This window comes from Geotrypetes seraphini, chromosome 7 (genome assembly GCF_902459505.1).
Source record: "Geotrypetes seraphini chromosome 7, aGeoSer1.1, whole genome shotgun sequence".
Classification (NCBI taxonomy): Eukaryota; Metazoa; Chordata; class Amphibia; order Gymnophiona; family Dermophiidae; genus Geotrypetes; species Geotrypetes seraphini.
This window is the reverse complement of record NC_047090.1, coordinates 19,018,740-19,031,325: the sequence shown is the minus strand read 5'-3', so window position 1 is coordinate 19,031,325 and position 12,586 is coordinate 19,018,740. Positions and strand designations below refer to the sequence as shown.

General features: G+C 44.1%; 1 protein-coding gene across 5 annotated transcripts in view; it reads right to left on the bottom strand.

Moving 5' to 3' along the window:
* Positions 1-278: 278 nt before the first annotated feature.
* DDX11 (DEAD/H-box helicase 11) overlaps positions 279-12,586 on the bottom strand; it is a 249,208-nt gene continuing 236,900 nt past the window's right edge. For all 5 annotated transcript variants that reach the window (XM_033952044.1, XM_033952040.1, XM_033952045.1 and 2 more), the window contains one exon: positions 279-1,224. In XM_033952044.1, the coding sequence (XP_033807935.1) occupies positions 1,180-1,224 (45 nt within the window). In that variant the 3' untranslated portion in view covers positions 279-1,179. The remainder of the gene's footprint in view (positions 1,225-12,586) is intronic.

Below are 12,586 nucleotides of genomic sequence, written 5' to 3'. Positions count from 1 at the left end.
AAGCTGTGCCCTCTATCTGCTGGCAGGATGACACCCACTTACAAGTCTACACTGGTCTACTAGGAAGATAAAACATCATATTTATATTCTTTTTTGCTTTATTTACACATCATTCAGTATGATATCCCTAGTCCATGATTTTTCCATGCTGTCTACATAGTATGAAATAGAACCTCATCTTCTAGCTAAATGGTGTAGTGTCATGAAGAATTTGTGTAGTCATTAGTTGTCATATTTTCTTCAAGGTTTCTTATGTCAAGCATAATCATACTCGGGAGTGGTAGATATAAAAACCTTTATTAAAAAATTGTAATTTAAAACAAATTGCTTAACTGATACCAAACAGCAACAATGATGAAGGTGAAAAGAATCAAATACCTCTCTCCAGTGGATGTAACCTAATAGGTCAAGAACTTTAGAAACAGCATGGAAAATTCTCATTCAGCTAATGTATTGTATGACTTTTTACATAGTATTTTCTATTTCAATTTGCTTATCTTTAGAGAACAAAGTGCTTTCTAATACCAGTAAGAAAATATAACCATCCTGCATTATTTTATGTCTCCAAACCTTGAGGAAGAGGGCAGTTCCATTTTAGTACACTAGCAGCATGAAAAAAGGTTCCCAGGCTCTTGAACTTTGCCTGGGTATGTCAGAGAACAACTAGCCTATCCAAAGCCAGTTAAAATATCCACAGTGAACAGGTATGAGAAATTTACATGTACTACAGCTGCTGTATGCAAATTTCTCATGAATATCCTGAAAATACAACTATCATAGGTATGTGCTGAGGAGTAGGTAGAAACCCCTGGTAATGTTATTTGGGATTTTTCACCACTGTGGGGAAAACCTTTCCATTTTTCACTCACTCTAATGTCGTGGACAGTTGACCTTTCCTCTGTAGTTATTTCAGGTTTGTGTTCTTATCACATTTTAATAAAGGAGAAGCAGTTTATTAAAAAAATTAATAAAATACGAGCTACTCTATCAACCAGCAAACGATGTTGCTCTTTTACTTTGGAAAAAATTGGGTTCTGATTGATGGTGTGTTTTGTTTTCCTCTGCTAGTTTGATATAGTGTATGCAAGTAGTAGAAAGTTATCCTTTAATGTCATGGAAGGATATAGGTCCATCATAGTTGCAAGAAGCTCTGACATTTCTTGGAATATATCTTGTTTCTTAGCATTGGCCTGTAATGCAGGGAGATTTCTTCTCCTGAAAGAACTAGGAAAGAAGAAGAAGAAAAAAAGCTATATACAGTACTCTGTTTCTCCAATAGAAATAGATAAGGCAGTGCAGATGTCTACATTGTAAGCCATAATGTAATGTCTGAGATAAGACTTTATGGGAAAAAAAATCTAATGTGTTTTCTAATACTGTTTCTTTTGTTCCCGTCATAATTCTATTTCTACCAGTACTGATAGGAAAAATCCTAGGGTAGTAGAGTGAAAACTCATGGTATTAGACTGTTTCAACAGACCCTAGTCTGGTCATTAAAACAATGATCCTGTGGCAGGGAATCATACACATGGGCTCATTTGAGAACCATGTAATACCACTGGCTCTAAATCAGTCACGAGCTGTCATCCTTATGGATGATCATGAATGTTGCCTTTTGGCTGGAGCTGCAGCAAGGTGGGATGCATCAATTTTGATTTGGCAACTGAAGCAAGGACCCTGTATATTGGAAGATTAGGTTTCTACCTTAGATAATCTTCTTTCTGCTAGACCCTGTAGGATTCCATTTACTAGGTGTTTAATACTAAACCTGCAATCCAGGAGTTGCAGAAATCCAATACTTTTCTGAGCACATGCTCCTCCCCCTTATCCAGTTAAGTCCCAAAGCCAAGTTATACCAGAACAAATCCATGACAAGGAGATATGGGGGAAGATCCCCAGCAATGCAAAAATTCTGATCTGCTCTGCTCTGCAAAACATGAACCAATTAATAAACATGCACAAAGACAATCCAGCCAAACACTGAGGAACAATGTGTACAACGAGCACCACATGAGACAGCCTTCAGGAAAGCATACTCACAGAAGTGGAATAGTGCTCACAGAATCCATCAATTGGCTGGAAAGACTTCAAGCCAGCAAGAAGAACAACTGAGGCAGAAAGAAGCAGGCTATTCAACAACAGTGCATACAGAGAGGGCGGGTCATATGGAATCCTACAGAGACTAACAGAAAGAAGATTATCGAAGGTAGAAACCTAATCTTCCATTCTGTTACGTCCCTTCCAGATTCCAAACGCTAGGTGATGTACCAAAGCTAGGGGACAGAAGAGCCTATCCTCAACACCGAGGTCCGAAAAGCGGCATCAGAATGAGCTGCCACATCCATTCTGTAAATCCGGATAAAAGTATGAAGAGGACCAATTAGTCGCCCTACAAACTTCATCAAGATGAATCGTGCAAGACTCTGCCCATGATGCAGCCACACTTCCAGTTGAGTGGGCTTTAAGTAAAATAGGCAGGTGCTTGCCACGGGCGATGGACGTTGCAGAAATGGCCATTTGAATCCACTGAGTGATTGAGGACTTGGCGCGAGCTGACCACGGTGAGGCATAGTAGTCAGAATAAAAAAAGGTAATCAGACAGCCTGAAATCATTAGTCCTCTCCAAATAATGGAGCAAGACTCTCTGGACATCCAACTTGCGTAAGATCTGATCTTTGTGCTCTAAACCTGTGTAATGAAATGCAGGCAAATAAACCTCTCAGTTGACATGGAAGATTGATACCATCTTTGGCAGAAAAGAACGTACAGTATGGAAGACAACTCCTGCATCCATAATATGGTGAAAGGGTTTCCTGCACGAAAGAGCCTGAAGCTCCAATATAGGCCGTGCTGAGACAATGGCAACCAGAATGACAGTTTTGATCGTTAGATCCAGAAGAGAAGCATCCTTCATTGGTTCGAATGGGGTCTCTCCAAGGCCCTGCAGAATGATGGTAAGATTCCATGAAGGGAAATGAAAACACAAGGGAGGTCGCAAACGAAGTGCCCCTCTCATACACCTGGTGCATCTGGATGAGAAGGAAGTGAACTAGCACCTCTGAGTGCTCTAAAACATGAAAAGCCTGGAACCTAAACTTTAAGGGAAGCCACTGCTAAACCTTTTTCTGGGTCTTCCTGAAGAAAAGCCAGAACTACCGAAAGGGGAGCCCTCTCAGGCTCTACCTGATCCCTTAAGAACATAAGAATTGCCACTGCTGGGTCAGACTAATGGTCCATTGTACCCAGCAGTCCGCTCATGCGGCAGCCCTCTGGTCAAATACCAATGCACTAACTGAGACTAGCCCTATCTGCGTAAGTTCCAGTTCAGCAGGAACTTGTCTAACTTTGTCTTGAATCCCTGAAGGGTGTTTTCCCCTATGACAGACTCCAGAAGAGCGTTCCAGTTTTCTACCACCCTCTGGGTGAAGAACTTCCTTATGTTCTTACTGTAACCAGTACTGTGGTCCGGCCGGGACTCCACAGCTCCTCCAGTGGTTACTAAGAAAAATAGCACTAGCGTGTGACCCGGGATGGAGTCACCCTGCAGGACTGGACTGTTATTAAGCAGGAGTTTAGAAACAAAGTCACAATAATTGAAGTTTGTAACAAAATAATTCAGTTTTACTTATTCCTTCATTCAGGTAAGTAGTTCATCATTACAGCTGCACAATTGTCAGAATTCAAAACAGCCACAAAGCAACAAAATGCCAAAAAGGGCCAGCAAACAAAACAGCACCAAAAATAAAGTTCAAATTAGCAGCTAAGTCTTCATCTCTCTGAAGAGCTAACACAAGCCTGTTCCCAAGCAGCTTGTTCAATTTTCACAGCTACAGTTCAGGGTACTGGCTTCCACAATTCACATTAATTGAAAGAAAATAAGTAAAGCCTCTGGCAACTCTATATTACTGCCAGGAAAGGAGAGTGTCTCAGGTTTTGCAAAAGTAAAGCCACAGAAATGGCTCACAAAACTCCCACCCAGGGTGTTAACAAAACCTCTCCCCAAAATCACACTCCTAGCTTTACAAAAACATTCAAAATAGTCCAAACAGGCAAACAGTCAAAAACACTCACTCTTTGTAGCTAAAAATCAAGTCCACCTGCATGGGCTCAGGAAAGTTAGTATCATACTCTGCAAAACTTTCTTGACAGTCCATGGGTTCCACCTCCAATAAAGGCAAGTCTTCAGTTTGTCCAGCTTCTGTTAACTCCATGGGAATGGGTCTTATTGCTCTTGCTTGTCCCAGGGGGTTCCTCAGGGAGGCAAGGTCTGAACCTCCTCCCTAGCCGGCCTGCCTGTTTGATCTCAACTGCTGGCTTACATACTCTAGGGCCACGCCCTACTCTGGCTGAGTCAGCAGTGTTCCAGGAGGCTCTTGGGCTCCCCCGGTGGTTGCTTGGGTACAGCTCACCTAGCTCATTCTCAGATAGTTTATGCTCCCCTCTGGTGGTCAAAGGAGATATTATTAGAATCATGATCAGGAGAGACCTTGGAATTCGCCTTCCGGGTTTTCCCCTGACCTAACTGGGACCTTGGCAGGCACAGTGTCTGACTGGTCACAGTACGGAATCTATCCCCTTTCAATTTTAGAGAGTGCCCTCTCGTTCTCCCTACCTTGGAGAGGGTGAACAACTTGTCCTTATCTACTACGTCTATTCCCTTCGATTAAGTCCCCTCTCAATCTTCTCCAAATCCAACAATCAGAGTAGCACATTATTTAATATCTGGCGTTCCTTAACCTCCAAAAATGACTCCATACTTCCCTCCTCCCCCTCAGCCGATTCTCTAGCAAAGTTCTTCAACGATAAGGTCTCCACCTTGAGGCGCTCCTTCCCACCTGCAATCTCCTACAAATCTCTGATTCCAATTGACCCCAACCCTATCCCAACAGACTCCTACCCTATCCCAGCAAACAGATCCTGGTCTTCCTTCGAACTTGTTTCCGAATCCCTGGTCTATAATCTCTGCCTCAAATTGAAATCCTGCAACTGTACCTTGGATCCTTTCCCCTCCTACCTCTACGAGAACACTCCCCCTCAGGCCATCTCATCTCTTATCATTCTCATAAACTCCGCCCTCCATTCGGGTCTCTTCTTCCCAGAAATGGGCCATATTTCCTTAACCCCACTACTGAAAAAACCTGAGCTTGACCCCTCTACACCATCCAGCTACCGTCCAATAGCTAACATTCCCCTTCTTACCAAGATGCTAGAGTCCATCATATCCACTCAACTATCTTCCTACCTTGAGAAATTCACCATTCTTCAACCCTACCAATATGGCTTCTGTCCCAATTTCAGCACCGAATCCCTTCTGACCTCCTAAATCTCAAAAGTTCAATATCTCTATTCTCGCAACAAGTTCGCTGTCCTTCTTCAATTCGACCTCTCTGCAGCTTTTGATATCATCCATCATGATATCCTAATTTACCAACTCACCGAGATAGGCATAAACTCCACAGTCCTTGACTGGTTCTCGAAGTTCTTACGCTCCCGCTCCTAAATAGTCAACATGAAGGGCACTTCTTCCTCCCCCTGGAACCTGATCTGTGGAGTCCCGCAAGGCTCACCTCTCTCTCCTATCCTCTTCAACATTTATATGTCCTCCCTTAAACTCCTCCATCTCTCCCCCCTTGAAACACTCTACACTTACGCAGACAACATCTTTGTCCTCCTTGAGACCGACCGGAACCTCACCAACCTCTCAGCAAACATATCCTCATGTATATCGAACCTTCAATCCTGGGCCCACATTGTGCAGATGAAACTGAACGAATCTAAAACAAAACTTCTCTGGCTCGGCCCAAAATTGGACCAACTGCCCACCTCCATCCCACTGTCCTCTGGCCCCACTCTGCATCTTGAATATTCTAGTAAAGTTCTGGGAGTCATCATTGACTCTACACTTTCCTTCAACGACCACCTCAACTCCCTAGTAAAAAAATGTTTCTTCAGCCTTCACATGCTGAGAAAAGTGAGATCCTGTTTCCACCAAAAACACTTTGCCATCCTTGTCCAATCCACCATCCTTTCCAGACTGGACTACTGCAACTCTATCTACCTTAGCCTAACAAAGAAAAACCTTCAAAGACTCCAGCGGATTCAGAATACCGCTGCTAAGCTTATCTTCGCAAAAAGCAAATTCGACCACGTCGCACCGCTTTTATCCAAGCTCCACTGGCTTCCGATTATCTCCAGAGTCCACTTCAAATGTGCCTGCCTCACTTTCAAGATCCTACACGGTATTCTCCCTCCCTTCATTCCTCTTTCTTGGAACTCCTCTAACCCCAATTCTGCCAGATCCACCCAAAAACTGAAACTTTCCTTTCCCTCTCTAAAAGGCGTTTCACTTGTAGGAAAACTAGGTTCTTCCCTCCCTTTCAGAATTACTCAGCTCTGGAACAACCTTACCTCCCCTCTTAGGAATCTGAGCTCCCTCCAACTCTTCCGTAAACATCTGAAAACCTGGTTATTCTCAAAAATGTAACTCCTCCTCACTCTCTGGTTATTCTAGTCTTCTAAATTTTCTCTTCATTTTGCCTCTTCCCTCCATTGGAGTTCCTTTCTACCCTAACTCTTGTTAACCATGTCGAGCTTTCACACTCGAAGCACTATGGGACTTGGTGGTGAATTTGGGAAATTCATTAAATCCTCAAATAAAAAGTTTGGATAAAGAATTAAAAGAACAAAAGGAAGAAATAAAAGTTTTAAAGCAGGATATGTTACAATTTAAAACAGAGACACAAGATACAAATAAGGAGTTAATGTTATTAAAACAAAATCAAGATATGTTGGTAAAAGATAATATATTACTCAGGAAGAAGTTGGAAATGCAGGAGAATAATGGTCGAATAAATAATTTGAGATTTATAAATTTTCCAAAGATCCTGTCAACTTCTCCCAGAGAAATGGTGAAAAGATATTTTATGGAAATTTTGGAAATTCCTGAAAACTCCTTACCTCCTCTTACAAGAGTGTATTACTTACCTGCTAAGCCCCATTTCAAAGAAGAAAACATGGAGGAACCCCGGGAGAGGTCATTGGACATTTCAGCAATATTGGAACAATCAGATAGAGAGTTGGCGGTTCCAGCTACTCTCTTGTTGTCTGTGGCTTTGGCTCCAGACAAGGATTGGATATTAAAACTTTTCTTTAAAAATAGGTCTAAAGACTTCCTGGGGCAACATATTCAGATTTTCCCTGATGTCTCCAGAGAGACTCAAAAAAGAAGGAAAGAATTTTTAATTTTAAAACCTGGAGTGACTCAAATAGGGGGTAGTTTTTTCTTGAGATATCCATGTAAATGTGTAGTGAGATATTTATCATTGAAATATATATTTACAGAACCATCTCAATTGATTAGTTTTCTCTCAATGAAACGTCTTGAAAAAGGATTAACAACGTAATAACGCCTATGTGAAATTAGTTCCCTGCACTTCAGTTAGACAAGGATTTGTCTTGCTTAATTAATTTGAAGTATATAAGTTCTGCTCTTAATAATGGATTCAATAATATTGAGGACTAGTGTGAGAACAGCTAGTTTGGTATTTCCTTGTAGCAATATTAAGTTTGGAATTATAGTTTAATATGTAGTTTGATCTCACTTTTCTGTACAAGATGTATATGCTTGGTAATATTGTAAAATGTTATAAATAAAATAAAAAGAACCATGTCGAGCTTTACGAATGTAGAGATGATGCGGTATACAAACCTAAGGTTTAGATTTAGATTCGAGGGAGAAGAGGCTCAGTTTATCTAATTTTTCACTGTAAGGCAACTCCTCCAGCCCCTTAACCATCTTTGTCACTCTTCTCTGGACCCTTTCTAGTAGTACCGTGTCCTTCTTCATGTACGGCACACAACTGTTGGAAAGCCTTTCAGGCTTTGGCATAAGAAGCCATAGTAGAGGGTTTCTTTGAGTGCAAAAGAGTCAAGATAACTACATCCAAATAACCGCGCTTCATCAAAGCTGAGCACTCAAGAGCCATGCCCTAAGACCAAAGCGCCATGGGTTCTCCATGGGCACCGGGCCCTTACTGAGAAAAGATCGATGAATAGGGAGCCGGAGTATTTTGTCCCGTTGAAGACAGACGAGATCCACATACCATGGGCGATGAGGCCAGTCAGGAGCTATTAGAATCACCAGGCTGGGATGCATTGCTATCCAGCAGATGACCCAACCGACCAGAGGCCATAGAAGGAGCTTGTGAGCAAGGCATCCAGCCCTAGGCTTCTGCATTGTTCATCGAATGAAAAAGTGCCTGGCCTTCCAGTTCTCTGCTGAAGCCATCAAGTCCATCTGGGGCTGACTCCAGCGCTGTAAGGGCAGACAAATTGCCTTCTGCGAGAGGGACCATTCTCCCAAGTTCAGGAGCTGTCAGCTGAGAAAGTCTGCCTAAACGCTGTCGACTCTGGCCACATGGGCCGCTGAGAGAGACAGAAGCTATGCTTCTGCCCAGTGAAGCAGTATGTGAGCCTCCTGGCCCAAGGAAGTGCTTCTTGTGCCCCCTTGACGATTTATGTACACCACCACCATAGCTTTGTCGAAGAATACTTGCACCGCTTTTCCTTCCTGGAAAGCGAGAAGTGCCAGCCGAAAAGCCTGCTGCTCCCAACGATTGATTTACCTACATTTTTGATGAGTCCACTGCCCCTAAATGGAGCAGTCCTCGCAGTGAGTACCCAACTGGTTGGCAACTGTCATAAGAGTCATCCACTCTGAAATCTGAAGAAGCCTGCCCTGGCAGAGAGCTCCCCCAAGCCACCAGCTCAAGCTGCTGCAAGCTGGCTCAGTCCAAGGGAGCGGCATCCAAAGAGGATGATGCAGGGACCACTGAGAGAGGAGGGACTCCTGGTAAAGGGTGCATGTGCGCTCTGGCCCAGGGGACTGCCTCCAAGGAGGCTGCCATTGACTCCAGAACCTGCAGATAATGCTGGGCCATGGGAGCTGGATGGGGTCCAGGAGGTCTTTGAACTGTTGTTGCAGTTTCTGTCTGTGTCCCTCTGGAAGAAACACATGAACATGTCTGGTATCGAAGAGAAGGCCCAGATACTCCAGGAACTGGGATAGTGTCAAGCGGCTCTTCCTGAAGTTGCCAACACCTGCAGCAGACACCACCATCTCCACCACATTCTCACACTCCTGACAAGACGGAGCCTTGATCAACCAGTTGTCCAAGATAGGATGGACCTGGACCCCCCGCCGGTGGAGAAAAGCTGCCACAACTACCATCACCTTGGTGAATGTGTGGGGAGCCATAGCGAGGCCAAAAGGCAGAGCTGCTAACTGGAAATGTTATTGCAGAACATGGAAAACACAGAAACCTACAATGCTCCGGGTAGATTGAAATATGGAGGTAAGCCTTTGTGAGATCCAAGAACTCCAGAAACTCTCCTGGAGAAACAGCAGTTATCACTGTGCGCACTGTTTCCATGCGGAAATGAGGAATCCGCAAGAAACAATGGACTAACTTTAGATCCAGAATGGGACTCCAATCCTCCAAGCCTTTCTGGCACGAGAAAGTATAAGAAGCATCTGCATGTTCTGGAATGGGTGCCATCGCTCCGATGTCTAAGAAACATTGCCAAGAACTCAAAGAGAGCAGAAAGGGTATCCACCACATAATCCACACCATCCATCCTAACGGAGGACAGGTCTGATCTGGTCTGACAGGCTCACACCGTAAAGGAAGCGGTCACCACTACTTTGATACCTAAAGACATGACTTCAAAAGGCTTTTTCAATATAATGTCCACCCTGTGATCCCGAGTCCTGAAGCAGCACTCCTCCATCACTAAGGAGGGCTGTATGTCGGATAACATGCGCCATGGCGGAATCCACATTAGGCAGTTCTGTAGCCAGACCAAGGAACTGTGGATGGGATAGAAAAAAAGTGGAAGGTGGAGAATCCAATTTGAGCTCTTTCAGAACATCAGCAATAAAAAGGTGGTCAGAACCACACTTAAAAGTTCTGCAGAGAGAAGGATCAGTACCAAATCTGGATTCTCAGGGCGACTGAGGTGACTAGTCCCAGAAAGGGTATCAGCCAGATCCAATATAGAAGCAGTGTTAGGAGACAGAAGAGGCATAATATCTGAAGGGCTACTACTGCAATTGAGGTCTGCTACCGTCAGATGAGAGGGCTCTCGAATAGGAAGCTCCGCTACCAGCACCACAGACTGAGAAAGATCCAATGCGCTCACCGGCTGCTGAGTGGGGTCTGAAGAATACACTTTCCAGAGAAGCAGAATAAAATCTGGCGAAAAGTCACACTGCGCAACCATGAGAGGGCTCTGTTCAGGCACATGCACCACACTTATAAAGTCCCCAGACTCGGAATGCAGGTATTTTGTGCCAGACTCCAGAACGGTCTCTGGGCAAGATTTTTTTCTGACGTCACAGACCCAGGCCGGCACCCCAGCCCTAGAGTACCCAGAAGAGGTGAAGACTGAAGCTCCCACCCCTCCCCCAGCACACTGTATATGGTTGCTGATCTGGCGCAATCAATGCACACATTCAATAGATTAAGAGCTGAGAAGTCCATCCCAAACAATTTTTAAGCAAATCGAGGGGGAATTGTGGCAGAAATAAAACTTTGAAAAAAAGATCACTGAAAATCTAAGATGGCCGCCACTAGCGAATTTGTGCCAAAAACGGCAAAAATAAACCAAACCTGAAAATATAAAATAGTGATTTGGGATCTGGGGAGGTGGGGGACCTGAACCCTACCCTCAAAAACTGTGAAAAACAACCTCCAAAGTTTCCATAGGAAATAATGGAGGTTTACTCACAGTTCTGCAGTGCCTTGTCTGTCAGCAGTTTTAACAGCTGTATGGAGGGAAAGGATTTTCTGCCTCAGAAACTACTCCAAATGACCAAAGTTGAAAATCTTTGGACTGCTAGTTGGCCGGACACCGACTATGACCTCTACCCCCACAGATCCTCGACGTGCGGTCTGGAGCAGGAAAGGCAGCTTGTGCCTTGAAACCCAGGTGAGTTACACTCCAGACACATACAGACTGTTCTTAAAACCCATAACAAGGTTAGCGGGCAAGCATATTCCCAGTGTCATGGACCCTGAGTTTAGGAAGGCGGGCTCCCTAGATCCACCAGAGTTTCTCTGTGAAGCAGCAGTCTGGCACCGCATCTTTCATTCAATAGGGGACCACCGGAAAGGGGTCTCAAGGCACTGAAGCCACTAAAAAGCGAACGCAACTGCAAAAGACTTCTGTACAGGTTGCTTGCAGAAATTGTAACTGGATATGTTTCTAGCTCTCAGTCTAAGGGGAAGGAGCATGTGTTCAGAAAAGTGTTGGATTTCTGCAACTCTCGGATTGTGGGTTGGGATTGAACACCTAGCATATGGAATCCAGAAGGGATGCAACAGAAAGAGCTGTTATTGAGCCAGTGGACCAGCACACATTCATATTCTTATGCATAAACTACTCTCTTACGGACTGGTTTTCTCAGCTCTGCCTCTTTCCTTTTGTGTTATGAGTACAGTGGTACCTCAGTTTACGAGTGCACCGGTTTGCAAGTATTTTGCAAGACGAGCAAAACATTCACAAAATTGGCGCCTAGGAAACCGAGCATGCCTCGATTTGCGAGTGGCGCCCCCCACGATCCGGCACCCCCCCGCTGCGATTGGGCACCCCCCCCCGGCCGTGATTGGGCACCCCCCGCCGCTTCTTACTGTCATCTGGGCCTGGCCACCGGCACCGGCATGTCCTATGCGTTGGTGCTGGTGCACGAAGATCGGACTCCTCTTCTTGCTGGGCCTTGAGCATCTGCGCATGCTCAAGGCCTGCGAGTTCACGTTCTCTCTGAGATCTCAGAGAGAGCGTGACCTCGCAGGTATGGCTCAAGGGCCCCTTGCGCCTTAACCTTTTCCTATCGTGTGTCCTGGATAACGGGACATTCCAAAAATGTCATTGTCATCATGGATAAATAGTCTGTATGGACTAATAAAGAGCCAGGAACACAAAATATTTGAATTTACAGACTTATGACTTATTTACATTATGTTTACAATAGCCGTAAATGATAACGGTGAATAATACAAAACTTTGCTACAATAATTACGATTGGAACCAGCATAATGTAAAATTTATTACGATAGGAAAAGATTTAAGCCAACTTTTGTATCGGTGCCCTCCCCCCCTCAATGATGTAGCAGCTCCCCTTTCATCTCAACTCTCTAAAATCCTGAATATCAATTTGGCAGAAGCCAGACGGTAAAATTATGGTCATACCTGTTAATTTTCTTTCCTTTAGAAGCAGCAGATGAATCCAGAGACTAGTGGGTATAGCTCACATCGACCAGCAGGTGGAGATAGAGAACTGATTAACAGTTGGCCTTAAAGGCTGGTGTTCCTTCAGTTAATTCAGTTATGCACTTTGCCCAAGCATCCCGAAAGGAGAATGAGCAGCCACAAACTCCATTCCAGTAAAAACTTTGTCTTTCTCTTCTGAATACCATTGATATTTTTCTCTTTTTTTTTTTTTTTTTTTTTTTTCAGTCATGAAATACTACACTTACCAACCATAGCCCCAGGTAACCTAATGACCTAAACACCCTACACACAGCCC